The sequence below is a fragment of the Penaeus vannamei genome, chromosome 17, assembly GCF_042767895.1.
Source record: "Penaeus vannamei isolate JL-2024 chromosome 17, ASM4276789v1, whole genome shotgun sequence".
In the NCBI taxonomy this organism is placed as follows: Eukaryota; Metazoa; Arthropoda; class Malacostraca; order Decapoda; family Penaeidae; genus Penaeus; species Penaeus vannamei.
This window is the reverse complement of record NC_091565.1, coordinates 14367083-14387082: the sequence shown is the minus strand read 5'-3', so window position 1 is coordinate 14387082 and position 20000 is coordinate 14367083. Positions and strand designations below refer to the sequence as shown.

General features: G+C 44.7%; 1 protein-coding gene across 1 annotated transcript in view; it reads left to right on the top strand.

Annotated features, from left to right (window-relative positions):
- LOC113812415 (abnormal chemosensory protein 6) overlaps window positions 1-20000 on the top strand; it is a 58328-nt gene that overhangs the window by 9200 nt on the left and 29128 nt on the right. Inside the window, exon 2 of the mRNA XM_070132449.1 lies at window positions 8513-8734. Coding sequence (XP_069988550.1) covers window positions 8513-8734 — 222 coding nt within the window. The remainder of the gene's footprint in view (window positions 1-8512; window positions 8735-20000) is intronic.

Sequence of the window (20000 nt, the reverse complement as noted above, 5' to 3'; positions counted from 1 at the left end):
AAAGGGAGAGGAGCATTTTAGGAAATAAAGTAACGGAGAGAAAGGAGAGGGAGAGAGAAAGAAAAAGATATATAGATAGATAGATAGAGAGAGAGAGAGATAGAGAGACAGAGACAGACAGAGAGAGAAAGAGAGAGAGAGAGAGAGAGAGAGAGAGAGAGAGAGAGAGAGAGAGAGAGAGAGAGAGAAAGAGAGAGAGAGAGAGAGAGAGAGATAGAGAGACTGATAGAGATAGAGATAGAGAAAGAAAAAGAGATAGATGGATAGATAAGATACATAGAGAGAGAGAGAGAGAGAGAAAGAGAGAGAGTGAGAGAAAGAGATGGCTTTGTTTTTTCATGTAGATGAAATGTAAATAAGAAAGATTTTTAGTTATTTTTCTTTTTAAACAATGTCACTCACTTTTATTGTTGTTATCCATATAGTTCTCATTTCTGCATCACCATAGCCATCACCATTATCTTCATCACCATCACTATCAACACTATCATCACCATCACCACCATTATTATCATCATCATCACCATTATTATCATCATCATCACTATCATCACTATCATTCCCGTCATCATTGTTATTATCCCTTCATCCCCACAAAGACACTGCGAAGAAGGAATCAAAGGAAGAAGAAGAAAAAAAACAGAAATCAACACAAAGAGAAAAGAGGAAGAAAGAGACATAGAGAAAGGAAGGGAAAGTCGTGGATAAACTGACTATTGACTTTGAGAAATTGAATGAAAGTGAACAAAAATGAAAATGAAGATGAAAGGGGGAGATGAAGGAAGAGGGAGATTGAGAGGAAGAAGGAAGGAGATAGGGGTGATGGAGGAAAGAGACAGAAAAAGGGAGAAGGAAGGAGATAGAGGGAGATGAATAGCGAGATGAGGGAGAAGGAAATAGAGGGAGAGAAGGGAAGGCGGAAATGAAGAGGGGGGTTAAGTAGAGAGAGAGAGAGAGAGAGAGAGAGAGAGAGAGAGAGAGAGAGAGAGAGAGAGAGAGAGAGAGAGAGAGAGAGAGAGAGAGATAAAGAGAGAGGGGGGGATAAAAAGAAAGATAGAGAGAGAGACAGAAACAGAGAGAGCGAAGGAGGATGAGAAGAGACAGGTAAGGGAAGGGAGGGGAGGAAGGGAGAGGGAGAGGGAGGAGGGGGAGAAGAAAGCTCTCCCTTGTTCTTGAGGCCGATAAAAGGTACGAGCAGACCCTATGTGGTGCTTCGGGAGTAAGCGGATGAACGCACCCAGGAGAATGGGCCGCGTTCGAGATGATAGAAGCCACGACGAACGCAGCCAAAAATGGACGATTTTATTGCCTTCTTTTCTCTCTTTCTTTTTTTTTCTCTTTTTTTTTTTTTGTCTTTTTTTGGGGTCTCTCTCTATCTCGTTTTTGTTGTTGTTTTTTTCTTTTTTATTTCGTTGTGTTTTCTTGCAGAGGATTTTTTTTAGGTATATATATATTTATTGTTTGTTTGTTTTCCCTCTTACTGTTTCTTGGGATCTCTCTCTCTCTCTCTCTCTCTCTCTCTCTCTCTCTCTCTCTCTCTCTCTCTCTCTATCTCTCTCTCTGTCTCTCTCTCTCTCTCTCTCTCTCTCTCTCTCTCTTACCTACCTGTTAACCTCTCCCTCATCATCACGATGATATAAATCCCTTATAAACTAGAGGAACATACCCTAATTACAAATATACTAAACGATGAAAAAAAAAGTCATGAAATGATAGGTAAATGAATAAACGTGAGCCTTTAAAAAAGAAAGATTTTGAAACTCAAATAAAAAAAGAAAATAATAATAATAAAATGATAATAATAATAATTGCAATAGAAAAGAGAAAAATATTTTGATTCTCCCTTTTAATCCCTGTATGATGAACTGAAGCCCAGTCTGCCACAATCCCTACTTGCCTGCTTGATATTAATTCAACAACAAGCAACTGCCAAAAGTTCAAGCATCCTTTTGCAGTTTGTATTCATTTATTTGCTGTATGGGATTTTTTTTTTTTTTTTTTTTTTTTTTTTTTTTTTTTTTTTAGGGGAAAGGGGGATGTCATCTACGTATTTTGCGATGAAATTGATGTTGTTTTGGCTGTGGAGTAGGTGGTGAGTCTCTCTGGTCAATGGGAAGTTTTATGTTAGGTTTATACATTTATCTGTCTATCTATCTATCTATCTATCTATCTATCTATCTATCTATCTATCTATCTATATATATATATATATATATATATATATATATATATATATATATATATATATATATATATATATATATATATATGTGTGTGTGTGTGTGTGTGTGTGTGTGTGTGTGTGTGTGTGTGTGTGTGTGTGTGTGTGTGTTTGTGCGTGTGTGTGTGTATTTCTATGCGTGTACAATAACCAGAAGACAAACAAATACATTTAGAATACATGTACATCTATACATTATCTACGTATCTCCGGCTCTATATCTCTGAATAGTTGACAAATCTGCCGTCGTGACATCATACCTTAATTCCCAATTCATGAGCGCGAACCAAACTGATGTCTGAAATATTCCCCTTTTGCTCTCGTAATAACATTAATTTCTCTTTTTCTTTTCTGTTCTTTTTTCTTTTATCACAGGTTATCATTATGGCTCTCTCTTTATCGGTCAACGCGTTGGCATTAAAACCGATTCCAACCTATCATTTCTCGTCTCCCCTCCCCTCCCCTCCCCCCCCCTCCCTGTTCTACATACACATTACGCTATAACATTTGCTATTGATTCACACCCGTTGTTCGCTACCTAATTACCTTTACAAATTCATGTAAATCCGTTGTAGCCTCACTTATTAAACAACAGCTATCGACGGCCACCCCCAGACGAGGCTATCATTGTCGCTAAGCCCCGCCCACTACCCCCAACCCCCTTACCAAAACCCACTCTTAACACCCCTCCCACTTCCCTTCCCCACCCCCTCCCCCCGCCCACCCCGGAACTCTCCTTCGGTGTTATAATTGGTCCCAATTTTCTCACCTGTCTTTCCTGTATGTCACCCTAACCACGCGCTTTTGTTCTCATTATTTTTGCTGTCTTTTTTCGTCACTTTTTTGTCCTTTTTATTGATTTATGGCGTCGTGTCTCTCTCTTCGGGGCGGAAGTCGTGTCTGTGTCTCTCGTTCCATCTGCTTCTCTCTCTTGCTGCACACGCCCGCGGTCACGCACGCCCTCCCCGTAGACGCCAGCACTCATGTAAGCACACTCGAATACATGCAGGCATAGATATATACATACGTATATACATACATACATATGTATATGCCTGTATATATATATATATATATATATATATATATATATATATATATATATATGTATATATATATGTATATATATACATATATATATATATATATATATATATATATATATATATATATATATATAAACATATATATATATATACACACACACACACACACACACACACACACACACACACACACACACACACACACACACACACACACACACACACACACACACACACACACACACACACACATACGCGCCCACACACACACACACACACGCACATACACATACACACACACACACAATACATGTACACATAATAGATGTGTGTGTGTGTGTGTGTGCATAGATAGATAGATAGATAGATAGATAGACAGACAGATAGATAGATAGATAGATAGATAGATAGAGATATGCCCTTTTGATTCCTGGCAGCGTCGGCCGCCCTTTGCAGCGCGAAAGGTCAGAGGCAGAGCAAGGAGCCGTCTGAAGGGCAAGGCGGCGCACAAAGGAGCAGTTTTGGCGTTTCATCCGTTGTGCGAATTGGACGGATCTGATCGTTCGGGATTGGGGTTCGAATCCGTTCCGAAGCTGCTTCATAGATTGCGAAATCTTTTGACGTGAACAGATTTTTTTTTGTTTTAATTTCGTTTTGCTTTCTTCGGAAAAGTTAGAATTTTTTTTGTTAGTTTCCATTTTTTTCGAGAGAGAAGAGAAAGTAAGAGAACCAAACTAAACAAAATTCGGAACAGAGATAGAAAGAAAGAGAGAAAAGAAAGAAACGAGGAATGTTGAAGATAAGAATATCGAAGAAAATTAGAAAAAAGAAAGAAAAAAACGAAACGACAACCATATATCAGAAAAAATAGGAAGAAAAAAGCTAAAAAAAGATGAAAACACAGATGATTATCCCCCTCCCCTCCCCCACCTCAAAGAGAGAGAGAGAGAGAGAGAGAGAGAGAGAGAGAGAGAGAGAGAGAGAGAGAGAGAGAGAGAGAGAGAGAAGGAGAGAGAGAGAGAGAAGGAGAGAGAGAAAGAAAGAAAGAAAGAGAGAAAGAGAGAAAGAGAGAGAGGGAAAGAAAGAAAGAGAGAGAAAGGCAGACAGGCAGACAGACAGACAGACAGACAGACAGACAAAGAGAAACACGCGGCTTATCCCAGCGCTCGATAAGCAAGCCGGAGAAAAAAAAAAAAACGAGATAACGGGATGGCCCTCTCAGTGCCTCCGCCAGAGAGTGCCGCCGTTCCATCAGAGCCGCGGCGACGTAAGCCCCACGCGACGTGCCCATAACCCGCGAGTAACACCATCATCTCCATAGTCACTATCTCCCGTCATCATCTTCACCATCATCATCGCAGCTTGGACTTTTCATAACTCTCGCACATTGTGGAGTCTATTTTTCTCTCTCTTTTTTTTTTCTCTCGTTCTTTCTAGCTTTCTCTTTTTTTCTCTCTCTCTCTCTCTATCTTTCTCTCTTTTTCTCTTTCTCTCTATCTTTCTCTTTTCTCTCTCTCTGTCTTTCTCTCTCTCTCTCTCTCTCTCTCTCTCTCTCTCTCCCTCTCTCTCTCTCTCTCTCTCTCTCTCTCTCTCTCTCTCTTTCTCTCTCTCTCTCTCTCTCTCTCTCTCTCTCTCTCTCTCTCTCTCTCTCTCTCTCTCTCTTTCTCTTTCTCAGTCTCTCTCTCTCTTTCGCTCTCTCTATCTTTCTCTTTCTCAGTCTCTCTCTCTCTCTCGCTCTCTTTATCTTCCTCTTTCTCTCTCTCTCCCTCTCTTTCTCTCTTTTTTCTCTCACCATGGGTTCATCTGATACCTACTCCATCCCACGGTACCTTTCATAAGGGAGGAGGCAGCGGGCGTGAAATACTGAAGCTTGTGCCTTGGGCGTGAGAGAGCAACAAATATTCAGCAATAGTTATTTTATCATTATTATTATTGTTATTATTATCATTATTATTATTATCATTATATATATATATATATATATATATATATATATATATATATATATATATATATATATATATATATATATATATATATAATTGACTTTTTTCATAGTCTTTGTTCACTCTCCACCTTCTTCCACCCGCTCTCCCCCCCTCTCTCCCCCTTCTTCCACCCCCCTCTCCTCCCCTTCTTCTTCCCTACGCACCAAAAACCGCCCCTATGCTACGCCCTGTTATCAGCCTATCGCGGTCGTCCGTATCTGGCATCAGCGCATGACTTATTCATGACGGTTATGCCAGCGTCAGCCTTCCTGAGGGTCATGCAATTCCGGAGGCAAAGACTCTCGTGTCGGAGAGAGGCTCGCGGAAGGCACCGGGGCTGCTTCTTTATTTTTTATTTTATTCATTTATTTATTTTTGTTTGTTTGTTTCGTTTTCTTGGTATTGGTATTGGTATTGGTGTTTTTGTTGTAGTTAGTTTGTTATTATTATTGTTGTTATTATTATCATTTTTATTATTGTTGTTATTATTATCATTTTTATTGTCATTACTATTATTATTATTATTATTATTATCATTATTATCACTATTGTTACTGTTATTGTTTTCTTCTCATCTTCCTTTTCTTCCTGTTCTTCTCGTTATTCTTTTTACTAGTATTTTTTCATATTATTATCATCATCATGATTATTGTCATTTCGCTTCGTTCTTCGTCTTCTTCCTCTTTTTCTTCTTCTTCTTCTTCCTCTTCCTCTTCCTCCTCCTCCTCTTCTTCTTCTTCTTTTCCTTCTTCATCTTCTTCTTCTTCTTCTTCTTCATCTTCTTCTTCCTCTTCCTCCTCCTCTTCCTCTTTCAAGCGATACATTTTTATAAATTTCTTTTCTCATTTGTTTTAATCGCGAATTCCGTTGGTGATTTTGAGTTTGTGACCTTTTTTTAAAGCGATACGAATGCGCTATTTTGAATTCCCTACCTATCTTTGCTTTTGAATTGTCTTTCATTAATCGACGTAGGAAGGAAGTAGGAAAACGTGTACGAATAGATAAAACCGAAAATTCGAGAAAGAGAGAGAGAGAGAGAAAATAGAGAGAGAGAGAGAGAGAGAGAGAGAGAGAGAGAGAGAGAGAGAGAGAGAGAGAGAGAGAGAGAGAGAGAGAGAGAGAGAGAGAGAGAGAAACGGAAGGGAGGTTGAAATCATCTCTTAAAATATAGTCAACGCTCAGTAACCCCCCTTCTACGCCCCCCTCCATACCCCCTTCCTTAACCCTCCTCCTTCCCTCCAACAGCTTAAACCCTCCCCTCCCCTCCCCCTCCATCCAACCCCCTCCCCATCTACCTCCACTCCTCCCTCCAACCCCCCTCCCCTCCAACCCGTCCCCCCTCCCCCTCCCCCCACCCCCGCCACAATAAAGATAGGCCGAAGTTCCTCCAGGCCTTTTCGGGATGCAGAGCAGACTTCAGTTTTTGGCAACACTGTAAGTTGAACGCGGCGAGGGCGTGTTCGGAATTTGAGCGCGATGGCGGGCGGCGGCGGGCGGTGGCGGTGGCGGGCGGTGGCGGTGGAGGGCGGTGGTGGTGGTGGCGGTGGTGGCGGTGGCGGTGGTGGCGGTGGCGGTGGTGGTGGCAGGCGGTGGCGGTGGAGGGCGGTGGCGGTGGTGGTGGCGGTGGTGGTGGTGGCGGTGGCGGAGCGGTGTATGGTGGTGGCGGGCGGTAAAGGAGGCGGGGGTGGGAGTGGGGATGGGGAGAGGGAGGGAGAGTGGTAGTGAGGGAGGAAATAACACTAGAACACGACCATTTTTCTTATGGGGGGGGAAGGATGGAAGGGGGAGGGGGGGAGGATCTTTAGGTGCCTCTTCTTCCTTGTCTGATGCCTTTCTCTTCCATTTTTTTCCTTGCTGTTCTTATTTACTCTTCCTCCTCTGGTCTTCCTTTCTCTTTATTTCTATTCCACCATTACCCTTCCTCGTCTTTCCTCTTTTCGTTCTGTCCCTCTTCAACATTTTTTTCTTGCTTTCCTTACCTATCCTCTTCTTTTTTTCTCCTTCCCTTCTATCTTCCCTTCTCCTCCCTCCTACTTTTCTCGTATTTTCACCATCTCCCTTCCTTTCTTCTCCATTTTCTTTTCCCTCTCCCTCCCTTCTTCCTTCTCCTCCTCCTTTTCGTCCCTTCTTTCCATCTCTCTCCCTTCATCCTACCCCTCTTCTTCTCCCTATCCTTTCCATCACCCTCACTCATCCTCCCTCCCCCCCCCTCATCCTTTCCTCTTCCTCAGATTCCATTTACCCCTTCAACCCCCCACCCCCACCCCCACCCCCACCCCCACCCCCTTCCTCCTTCCTTCCTTCCTTCATAAAACTTCCTTTTACCTTTTACCCGCTTCATTTTTTTTTTTTTTTTTTATCCTTATTTCTTATTCGCAATCAATACAAATCTTTCGTTGGTATTCTGTTCATCCCACTGAATGCTTTATCAATAAAAAACCCTCATAGAAATGTATATATGTAAGTTTTTTTTCGCTTACACTAATGTACGTATACGAGGCACGCGGAGAGAGTTAAGTGTATACAAAGAATGCAAATATGGAAAAAAAATGTTGCGCTTTTGCAGTTTAACATTTGCAAGCTCATGTCCGGCTAAGATTTCTTATCGATTGCCTCAAGCCATTTTTCTTTCTTCATTTTGTTTATTCATTCATTTCTTTGTTTTTTGTTCATTTGTATTATCATTATCATCGCTGTTGTTATTATTATTATTTTCATATTATCATTATCATCGCCGTTGTTATTATTATTATTTTTACTATCATTATTGTTGTTATTATTATCATTATTAATATTAATATTATTATTATTATTATTATTATTATCTTTATCATTGTTACTATTATAATTACTGTTGTCATTAGTATTGTTATCATTATTATCATTATTGTTGCTGTTATTATATTTCTTTTTTTTCTTTCTTTTTTTGGCAAGGCAATATAAATTATTACTTTTGGTTGATCTTAAGGAATTTATTTTATTTCGCGCGAGTGCAGTATTCAACATTTAGATTTCTGAAGCATATTATTATTATTATCGAAGCATATTACTATTATTATCGACATTAGTGATACCGCCACAATAATGCACACGGTTATTATGTCATTCCGGTGGCACCGTCTTAAACATCGCCACCTCCATCTACTATTACTAATACTTCGTTTTCTATTAATAATATTAATATAACAATAACAATATATGCAAAAAATGATTATTTTCCCGACCGCCTCTAACTCCCCTCGTCCGTTTCCTTGCAGGAGGACTACAAACCTCTCCCTCTGGCGCCGCAGACCCAGCTCTTCAGCGCTGGCCTGGACGACGGCCTCCTCAGCCGCGCCGAAGCCCTAGCCGCAGTCGACATCTCGAAGCACGGACACGGACAACCCCCTGGCACCCTACCGCAGTTGAAACATGACATGATGTACCACCCCGGTATGGCGACCACTCCACATACTCCGCCGATCTCCAGGACTAACCAGGTGAGTGGATTTGGCGGGCGGGTGGATGGGGAGGGGGAGGGGTGGGTGAGGATTGGGTGGGTGGGTTGGTTAAGGATCCTGTGAGTGGATGTGGGTGGGTGGATGGGGAGGGTGAGGGATGGGTAAGGATTGGGTGGGTGGGTTGGTTAAGGACTCTGTTAGTGGATGTGGGTGGGTGGATGGGGAGGGTGGGGGATGGGTGAGGATTGGGTGGGTGGGTTGGTGAAGGATCCTGTGAGTGGATATGGGTGGGTGGATGGGGAGGGTGAGGGGTGGGTGAGGATTGGGTGGGTGGGTTGGTGAAGGATTCTGTGAGTGGATATGGTTGGGTGGATGGGGAGGGTGAGGGGTGGGTGAGGATTGGGGGGGTGGGTTGGTGAAGGATCCTGTGAGTGGATATGGGTGGGTGGATGGAGAGGGGGGGATGGGCAAGGATTGGGTGGGTGGGTTGGTTAAGGACCCTGTGATTGGATATGGGTGGGTGGATGGGAGGGTGAGGGGTGGGTGAGGATTGGGTGGGTGGGTTGGAAGGACTCTGTGAGTGGATATGGGTGGGTGGATGGGGAGGGTGAGGGGTGGGTAAGGATTGGGTGGGTGGGTTGGTTAAGGACCCTGTGAGTGGATATAGGTGGGTGGATGGGGTGGGTGAGGGATGGGTAAGGATTGGGTGGGTGGGTTGGTTAAGGACTCTGTGAGTGGATATGGGTGGGTGGATGGGGAGGGTGAGGGATGGGTGAGGTTTGGGTGGGTGGGTTGGTTAAGGACTCTGTGAGTGGATATAGGTGGGTGGATGGGGAGGGTGAGGGGTGGGTGAGGATTGGGTGGGTGGGTTGGTTAAGGACCCTGTGAGTGGATATGGGTGGGTGGACGGGTGAGCGGATAGGTGGATAAATGTATGGATAAACGGATGGATAGAACCCGTGATAAGGCAAGAAAAATGGATGAATGGAGGAAATGAAGTGAAAAATGTAGATTTATGATGACGGATGAAGAGATAATCTGCCAAGACAAAAAATACCGTTTGGTGTCGATTCGCCAATCTTTTATCCGTATCTTTGAGGTGAGGATGGAATACGAATCATTTTAAAAAGGTCTGTTAGCATCTGACCTTAATTCCAATCCCGTGTTCATGAACGATTCGTTCTTATTCTTCTTCGAAAAAATTGTGCTGACCTTTGCAAGTGCCAGGGGTCAAAGGTCAGGTCACGATGTCTTTTTTAACGAGAAAATCGTCACATTGAGACTTTGACGATGACAGAATTAATTAAGATAGGCAATTTTTTTTCTCGTCTTTGCCAATAAATCATCAGAGGAATATAGAGTGCATTTTGGATTCAACTTATTTTTCATTCAGACGAATAACTGAATCATTTTCTTTCTGTCTCTATCTGTCTGTCTGTTCTGTGTCTGACTGTCTATCTCTGTGTATAGATAGATAGATAGATAGGTAGATAGATAGATAGATAGATAGATAGATAGATAGATAGATAGATAGATAGATAGATAGATAGATAGATAGATAGATAGATAGATAGATAGATAGATAAATAGATAGATAGATAGATAGATAGATATAGATAGATAGATAGATAAATTGATAAATATAACGTCTCTCCCTGTCCTTCTCCCTCCCCCGTGTCCCAACGCACAAACGCACTCACACGCAAACAAAACAACCAAACACGGATCATTACCCATCTCCATATAAATTACAATGGCAGATTGTTTATAATTATACGAATTACGGTCCTCCAGCTTTCGATCAGCGCTCCCGGTCGGTTCCTGGTGACCTGACTTAACATTGACATTTGGTTTGTTTGTCGCTGCAGCCATTTTGTTTGCTCTGGTTTCCAATGGCTGTTGTGGTGTCTGGCTGTCTGTCTATCTCTCTCTCTGTGGCTGTGTCTATTTCTATCTCTATGGCTGTGTCTTTTTCGTTCTGTGTCTCTGTTTATTTCTCTCTGTTTTTTTTTATTAGTTTCTGGGGCTGTCTCTGTTTTTGTTTTTGTCTTTTTTTGTGTGTATGTGTCTGTATCTATATCTCTATCTTTATCTGTAGCTGTATCTGTGTCTGTCTGTCTGACTCTGACTCCCCCCCCTCTCACCCTTTGCCCCGGGGGAAGAAGGGGGGGCGGGGGAGAGGTTGATGTAGCGGGTACATTAATTATGATAAATAGAGTCAGTAGGATAGCACGGTTGAGAGGGAGGGCCGGTAGAGACGGGGGGGGGGGGTAGAGGTTGAGAGGGAGGGAAGAAGGAGGGGCGGAGACAGCGGCGACAATCGATGTAATGGTCATCACTTCATCCCTTATGGCTACCCTTCCAATCTCTGTCTGTCTGTCTGTCTGCCTGTCTTTCTCTCTCTCTCTCTCCCTATCTCTCTATCTCTTTCTTTCTCTCTCTCTCTTTCTTTCTCTCTCTCTCTCTCTCTCTCTCTCTCTTTCTCTCTCTCTCTCTCTCTCTCTTCTCTCTCTCTCTCTCTCTCTCTCTCTCTTCTCTCTCCCTCTCTCTTTCTCTTTCTCTTTCCCTATCTCTCTCTCTCTCTTTCTCTCTCTCCCTATCTCTCCCTCTTTCTTTCTCTTTCCCTCTCCCTCCCTCTCTTCCTCTTCCACTCTCTCCCCACAAACCAAGGCATTTGACCCCCACCGCGTCTCCCCAAATCGAACTATTGTTTATGATCGGCTAAAGCTTTTTATTTCAAGAAAATCTGGTGGAATTGGCAGCAGGATATTAATTCATTTCTATATTCATTTCTAGATCGCTCTTGCTCGTACTTTTAGTCTGCGTAAATATAATATGAATATATAAATTTATATATTTACATGCACATACACAGACTAACGCACACAAGCATACATATTTAATATATATATATATATATATATATATATATATATATATATATATATATATATATATATATATATATGCACAGATAGATATAGATAGATAGATAGATAAATAAGTTGATAAAAAGACAGATAGATAGACAGACAGATAGATAGATAGATTGATATGTATATATATATATATATATATATATATATATATATATATATATATATATATATATATATATATATATAGAGAGAGAGAGAGAGAGAGAGAGAGAGAGAGAGAGAGAGAGAGAGAGAGAGAGAGAGAGAGAGAGAGAGAGAGAGAGAGAGAGAGAGAGAGAGAGAGAGAGAGAGAGAGAGAGAGAGAGAGAGAGAGAGAGAGAGAGAGAGAGAGAGAGAGAGAGAGAGAGAGAGAGAGAGAGCGAGAGAGAGCGAGAGAGAGAGAGAGAGAGAGAGAGAGAGAGTGAGAGACTGTTGGGTGTCCGGAGGTTAAGTGTTTCCGGTAGTTATTGTTATTGTTTTTTTTTTGGGGGGGGGAGGGTAAGGGTTAGTGAAGGGGGGGGGGGGGTAGGCAGGCGACGGGAAAGGGTTAATGGTTAAACTAATGAACAGCCGCGCGGATTAGTTCCCAGTTATAATCAGTATGGGTACATTTGCTGTGTACATAAAGGGGATGTGAGTGTGCGTGCGTGCGTGCGTGGCGACTTCCTTAGGCATATGCTCATTAAACCGAGGGAGATTGGGAAGAGGTGAGTGTATATCGGGCGTATGTATGCATTTACCTTTGTTTCCGTTAACGTGTACATACTGCATAGGGAGATTGATCGGTAGAGAGACAGATAGATAAAGAAATAGATTGTTAGGTTGTTAGATTAATTGATCGATGAAGAGACAGATAGATAAAGAAATGAATTGGGAAATTGTTGAATAAGTAGGTAGATATATTGATTGTTATTTAGATAGTTAGATAAAATTCCTAATAGCTACATAGAAAGATAGGAACATACATATCGATGAACATATAAATGCATACAGACATATATATATACAATACTTACACATCAACATTACACACATAGCTCCCCCCCACCCCACCCCAATGTTTCTACCCCCCCACACACACACACCTCCAACCCACCCTCACCCCCGTTTCGCACCATAAATCAGAACAACGGAATAATAATAATAATGATAAAAAACATAACAACCCAACGCACAAATGGAAGCAGTTAGCGGCGAGCAAATAAATAAACGCGACGACCCGGCCCGAGACACGATACCCGTCATCAGCGGGAGCCCACACGCTGTCATTACCTCGAGCGGGTTACAGGTGACTGCAGGTAACAGATGTCGCGGGTGCCCGGTGGGTTGGGTCTCCGCCTCTCGCGCGCTCGGCTACCTGGGCAGGTGCGAGGGAGGCTGGGGTTGGGGGAAGGGGCAGTGAGGGGGGGGGATGAGGAGGAAGGGGAGAGGTTGGGAGGGAGGGAAAGGAAGAAGGAGAGTGTTGCTGGGAGGGAAGGAAGAGGGAAGTTTTGGGGAGGGAAGGGAGGAAGGAGAGGGAGAGAGGTTGGGGAGGGAAGAGGAAGGGACAAGGGTGTTGCTAAGAGGGAGGGAAAGGAGAAGAGTTGGGGAGGGAGGGAAAAGAGAAGAGTTGGGGAGGGGAAGGAGGAGAGGAGAGAGGTTAGGGAAGGAGGGAAAGAGGAGGATTGAGGGGGAGGTAAGAGCGAAGGGTGTTGCAGGAGGGAGGGATGTAGGGTAAAGTGATAGGCAGGGAGGGAGGGAAAGGGTTGAAGGAGGATGTGCGTAGAAGGGAGAGAGGAAAGGATAAAGAATAAGTGGAAGACGTTAAGAAAAAAGAAGAAGGGAGATAGAAAAGGAAGGAAGAAAGTAAAGTGAGAGAAGGTAAGAGGAAGGGAGGGAAACAGGGATACGGTCTGGGTAAGGGAGATATAGGGGAAGGGGGAGGGGGCGAGGAAGGAAGGAAGGAAGGAAGGAAGGAAGGAAAACAGGGACAAGGACAGAGAAAGAATGGGGAGAGGGGGGGGGAGGAGGGACTTAGACCTACCTACCGCTCTGTTATCAAATGCAATTAGCGAACCTGTTGTAATTATGATTGGTGCGGCCTAATTTCACGGTCCCCCCCCCTCCCTTAATTTTAGGCCTACTGCGCACGCTGAAGGTAGGCCTCTGTCTGTCTGTCTCTCTCTCTCACTCGCTTTCTCTCACTCTGTTGTTCTTGATTAACTAGGCTTTGAGAGGGGAGTGAAGGGAAGGGGAAAGGGGAGGGGGAGGAGAGAGGGAGGGAAGGGGAGGAGGGGGAGGGGAAGGGGATGATGGAGGGAGGGGAGGGGGAGAAGGAGGGAAGGGAAGGAGAGGAGAGGGGAGGGAAGGGGGAGGGGGACGGGAAGGGGGGGCGGACACTTTCCACGACACTGGAAACAAATTGAACGGAAATTGATGGCTGTGGTTACGCTCGGCTGTCACAGCTTTGGGGTCGGGGTGTGGGGTAGGGTGGGGGTGGGGGTTGAAGTAGAGGACTATGAATTATAGAAATGGTTATATTGATGATGATAATGATGATGATGACGACAATGGTAATGGTAATGGTAATGATGATTATATTGATGATAATGGCGATACTAATAGTATCATAATGATAATAATGATGATAATGATAATAATTCTAATGAAAACGATAATAGTAACAATAAGAATGGAGGAAGAATAATTATAACATAATCAAATACTGGAAATAACAGAAGCAAGAATAAGAGTAAGATTAGTGAAAATTGATATCGTAATAACAAGGAGAATGAAATCACTGTACTGATATATGAATGAATAATTATTTGAAATGATATAAACTTACATCAACCTTTGTTAATAGCTATTGGAAACAGCAAAGTAAATTTGATTATAATGTAAAAAAAGAAAGAAAAAAACTGGGAATCATAATGAAGATTATGATAATAACAAATTAATTATTTCATGATATGCCATCAGCAAGTCGATTATTTTTTGAATAACTGTTACATGAATATTAACACCGTTGAGATTAAAAGAAGCAGATCTAATTTCCGTGTCAATATAAAAGTAAATTCATTCTTATGGAAAATTATGATAATGATAATGATCATGCTGGCGGGGTTAATGCTGATGAAAATATTAATGGTAAGGATGATAATGGCATAATAATAGAGCATTTGGAATGATAGTTTTGATTATCTCTACGATGATAATGATTACACTTATGGTAATGATTATTACGTATATGGTAATGCTGACGATTTAAATGAGAGATAGAGAGGTGATGATAAGGATTATCATAATGGTAAAGATTATGATCGCGATGATATTATTACCAAGCTAAAATTCTGTAATAATAGGCAATGATAGATCGATAGATTATATAAAAAACAAATAAAAAAGCTAAAAAAAAAAACGAGGAAAGAACTCACTCTTCACAGAAAGGATAAGAAACGTGTTTTTACTTTTTTTTGTTATTATTATTTTTTTCATTTTTTCTATTATTGTCTTATTTTGTTATTCCCTGTGATCCCTTTTCTTTCTTGTGTTTTTTTTTCTTGGTTCTCTCTTCTTTTACTTATTTTTTTTAGTCTCCCTTCTCAGGCGAAGAAAATAAGAGGTTATTTAATTAAGGAATTCAGAGAATTCTTAGGAAGTAACAAAGGAAAACATATATGTATATTTTTTTGTAGATGAAAGAACGTTGGCAGTGCAAGAGAGAGAGAGAGAGAGAGAGAGAGAGAGAGAGAGAGAGAGAGAGAGAGAGAGAGAGAGAGAGAGAGAGAGAGAGAGAGAGAGAGAGAGGGAGGAGAGAGAGGAGAGAGAAAAGAGAGAAAGGGAGAAAGACAGAGAGAGAGAGAGAGAGAGAGAGAGAGAGAGAGAGAGAGAGGGAGATTCACAGAACCGCAAGTTATTTATCTATTTATTATATTGTAATCCTTTAACAACAGACAGTGCAGACAGATATAAATATAATCCTACAAAAGAATTCCACTTACCTGCTTCCTTTTTTCTCCCCTTCCTCTCCTCCTCCCCTTTCTTTCCCTTCCATCCTTCTCTCCTTTTCTTTTTATCCCTCTCCCCTTATCCTTCCATTCCTCTTCCCTTCCCCTTCCATTCCTCTCTCTTTCATCTTTCCATCTCCTCCCTTATTTCTCCCCGACTTCCTCCTTTCTTTATCCAATCCCAGTTTCTCTTCCCCTCCCTCTCTCCTTCCCCTCACCTCCCCCCTTTCACTCCCTTCCCCTACTCCTATTTTCGTTCTTCCATTAGCCAACTCCCTCCCACTCCTCACCCCCACCCGACTACCCTCTCCCTGTCCCTCTCACCCCCACCCTCCTCCCCTCTCCCTCTCCTCTCACCCCACCCTCCTCCTCTCTCTCTCTCTCTCACCCCACTCTCCTCCCCTCTCCCTCTCCCTCTCACCCCCACCCTCCTCCCCTCTCCCTCCCTCTCACCCCACCCTCCTCCCTCCCTCTTCCTCTCACTCCTACCCTCCTCCCCTCTCCCTCTCCCTCTCACCCCCACTCTCTTTCCTTCTCCCTCTGCCTCTCACCCCCACCCTCCTCCCCTCTCCCTCTCCCTCTCACCTCCACCCTCCTTCCTTCTCCCTCTGCCTCTCACCCCCACCCTCTTCCCCTCTCCCTCTCCCTCTCACCCCCACCCTCCTTCCCTCTCCCTCTGAATCTCACCCCCACCCTCCTCCCCTCTCCCTCTCCCCCCCACCCTACTCCCCTCTCCCTCTCACCCCACCTCGTTCCTGCCAGAAAGAAGGAACGAAATAAATTTGCTCAGCGCAAGCAGGGCACAAGCAGGCGGATGGACACACGAAGAGCAGGGTGAAGGAAATGTGTTGAAACTTTGACATTATCGTCTTCACATCCCCCCCCCTTAACCCCCAACCCCCCTACCTAACCCCAGCTCTAGCCCCCCCCTCCCCCCATCCTAGCCATACCCCCAATACCCCCTCCCCGTCCATTCTCCGACCCCCTGTCCCCCCCCCCCACTACCTAACCCCCAGCTCCAGCCCCTCCCCCTTCCTAGCTTTACCCCCAATACCCCCTACCCGCCCATTCCCCTCCCCCCTAACCCCCCTCCCCCACTACCCCGTCGCGTGTGCTCCGCCCGTAGTGTATGTCGAGAGCGTCCTAGGGAGGGGGTGCGGGAGGGAGGGGGGTGGGGGATGAGGAGGGGGAGTTTGGGGAAAGAGGGGGGGAGGGAGGGGAAGGCAAATAGAGCGCTCACCTCTCGCTGGATTGTCTTTCCTGCTTTAATTAAGGGGAGGGAGGGACGGCGGTAAGAATTTCGAGAAGAAATTGGTCTATTTTTTCTGGAGAGAGAGAAGAAGGGGGGGGGGGGGTACGAGAGCGAAAAAAAGAGAGGGAGTGAGAGAAAGAAAGAGAGAGAGAGAGAGAGAGTGAGAGAGAGAGAGAAAGAGAGAGAGCGCGAGAGAGAGAGAGAGAGAGAAAAAAAAGAAAGAGAGAGAGAGATAGAAAGAGAGGGAGATAGAATGAAAGAGAGAAAGGAAAGTGAGAAAAGAAGAGAAGAGAAACACAATAAAACAGAAGGCCTGAAACTTCAGCTCTCTGAAGAAGAAAGAGAAAGAAAGAAAGAAAAAACTAAAAAAGGAAAATAAATAAGGCCTACCTTCCACCCCTCCCCCCTCCTCCCTCCCTCATCCCCTTCCCGACCCCTCCCCTTTTCATCCTAAGAACTATTCACTTTCTTTCTTTCTCTCTCTCTCTCTCTCTCTCTCTCTCTCTCTCTCTCTCTCTCTCTCTCTCTCTCTCTCTCTCTCTCTCTCTCTCTCTCTTTCTCTCGCTCTCTCTCTCTCTCTCTCTGTCTCTCGCTCTTTCTCTCTCTGTCTCTCTCTCTCTCCTTCTCTCGCTCTCTCTCTCTCTCTTTCTCTTTCTCTTTCTCTCTCTCTCTCTCTCTGTCTCTCTCTCTCTCTCTCTCTCGCTCTCTCTCTCTCTTTTTCTCTTTCTCTCTCTCTCTCTCTCTGTCTCTCTCTGTCTCTCTCTCTCTCTCTCTCTCTCTCTCGCTCTTTCTCTCTCTCTGTCTCCTCTCTCTCTCTCTCTCTCTCTCTCTCTCTCTCTCTCTCTCTCTCTCTCTCTCTCTCTCTCTCTCTCTCTCTCTCTCTCTCTCTCTCTCTCTCTCTCTCTCTCTCTCTCTCTCTCTCTCTCTCTCTCTCTCTCTCTCTCTCTCTCTCTCTCTCTCTCTCTCTCTCTCTCTCTCTCTCTCTCTCTCTCTCTCTCTCTCTCTCTCTCTCTCTCTCTCTCTCTCTCTCTCTCTCTCTCTCGCTCTTTCTCTCTTTGTTCCTTCTTTTCCCCCTACCCCAATGCCCCTGCCCTTTCACCCCCCACACCCCTAGTACTTCGTCCCCTTCTAAACCTCCGCCCATTAAACCTCCCCTCACCCCCTCACAAAACCCTCCCCCTCCCCTCATCCTTCACTCATCACTTAACTTCCTTTTTCCTATCCCTCTCCCTCTCTCCCCACGAACTTTCATCCTCCCTTCCTCGCTAAACCTCCTCCTCCTCAACTTTCACCTCTCACCCCCACCCCCACTAAACCTTCTCCCCGGAACCTCTCCTCCAACTCTCCCCCTCTACTAAACCTCACCCCCAACACCTCCACGAAACATCCTCCTCCACCCTCACCCCACTAACGCTTACCCCCACTCCTATACCTCCCCTCCACCCCTCACCCCTCCCACTAAACCACCTCCCCTCTCCCTCCTCCCCCCTCTCCCCCCTTAAACGACTCCCCTCCTGCCCCCTCTCCCCCGACTTAACCTCCCACCCCATCCTCCCCACTTAACCTACCTACCCCACTCCCCCCTCCCTTCCTTCCCTCCCCCCCTCCCCCCCAACCTCGCGTGCCGCCCACCGCCCACCTATAATGAAACATAACAGGTATAATCGCCTGGTGGTTGCGCTCCTCTCAGGCCCCTGCGGTTTCTGGCACTTGGCAGAGGCCTCCGTGGCACTGGATTGGTCATGGAATATGTCGAGGGCCTTTTGGAGCGAGGAGGGGTGAGAGGGGGGGAGGGGGGGGGAGGGAGGGAGGGGGATGAGGGAGGGAGGGGGGTTGGGGAAGGAGGGGGAGTTGAGTTGGCAGAAATATGGGTAAGAGAGTGAGGGGGAGAGTAAAATAAGGAGGGGTGTGGCAGATGGAGTTGAGGGTAGGGGGAAGAAGGGAGGGTAGAAAGAGTAAGGAGTGGGGGGAGCGAAAGGGGTGTGGTGCGGCAATAGGGGTGGAGTACGGCAGAAGGGGTGAAGTAAGAATAAGAAAAGGAAAGACAGGAGGTAAAGAAAATGGAGAAGTTGGCCAAGAAAGAGGGGAAGGATACTCGACAAGAAAGAAGGGAGAGGGGGGGGGGGGATAGCCTCACGAAGCCAATGACGACGCGCGCTTGCCAACGAAGGTGTGACCAAGAGGGGGAGAGGGAGGGGGTGAGGGGAGAAGGGGGGAAGAGGGGGGGGATTATACACGGACACTTACTCGTCTCTTGAGGGTTTACGTATTTTAAAAAATTCACCATTAGCATAAATATACGTTTTATCACCCTACTGTTGTTGCTGTTATTGTTATCATTATCATTATAATCATTATCATTATCATCTTTATTTCTGTTATTGTTGCTCGTTATAATCAAGTGATAAATAATAACAATACGATAAAATAACTCAAGCGCATGTAGAAAATTGTATCAAATATTTGAAAATACAGAATTTATTATAATCAAACCTCAAGGTAGATATCGCAGCCCCAGCATAGAAAACGCATTAGTCACTCTCATTCCTTCTCCATGACTAAAAAATTCCCCCAGGGAGACTCACCACTCTCCCCTCACCCCCTTTGCTCCCCGCACTCTCCTCCTCCCCTCACTCTCTTCTCATTCCTCCTTCCTCTCCACACTCTTCTTCTCCCTCCTCTCCCTCCCCCACACTCTTCTTCCTCGTCCTCTCCCTCAACTTCCTCCTTCCTCCCCACACTCTTCTTCCTCTTCCTCCTCATACTCCTCTCCCTTCCTCCCTACATCCCCCTTCCCGTCCTCCTAACACTCACTCTCCACTCCTTCCTCCCCTCATTCTCTTCACTTCCCCTCACCCTCCCCTTCCTCCCACCCACCCTTTCCACCCCACCCACCCCTTCCACCCTCTCCTCCTCCTTCCTCCCCTTCCACCTCTCACCCTCCCCTCTCCCTCCCCTTCCTCCCCTCACCCTCCCTCCCCTCCCACCCTTCATCCTCCCCTTCCTCTCCCCTCACTCCCCTCACTTCCCTGCCCTTTTCGGTATTACACTCAGCACAATAAAACTAGAGTGTCCACTTACACCACCAAAATGGCCGGGAACATGCGACCGACGAGCGTGCAGATTCGAAATTACTATTTAAGTTA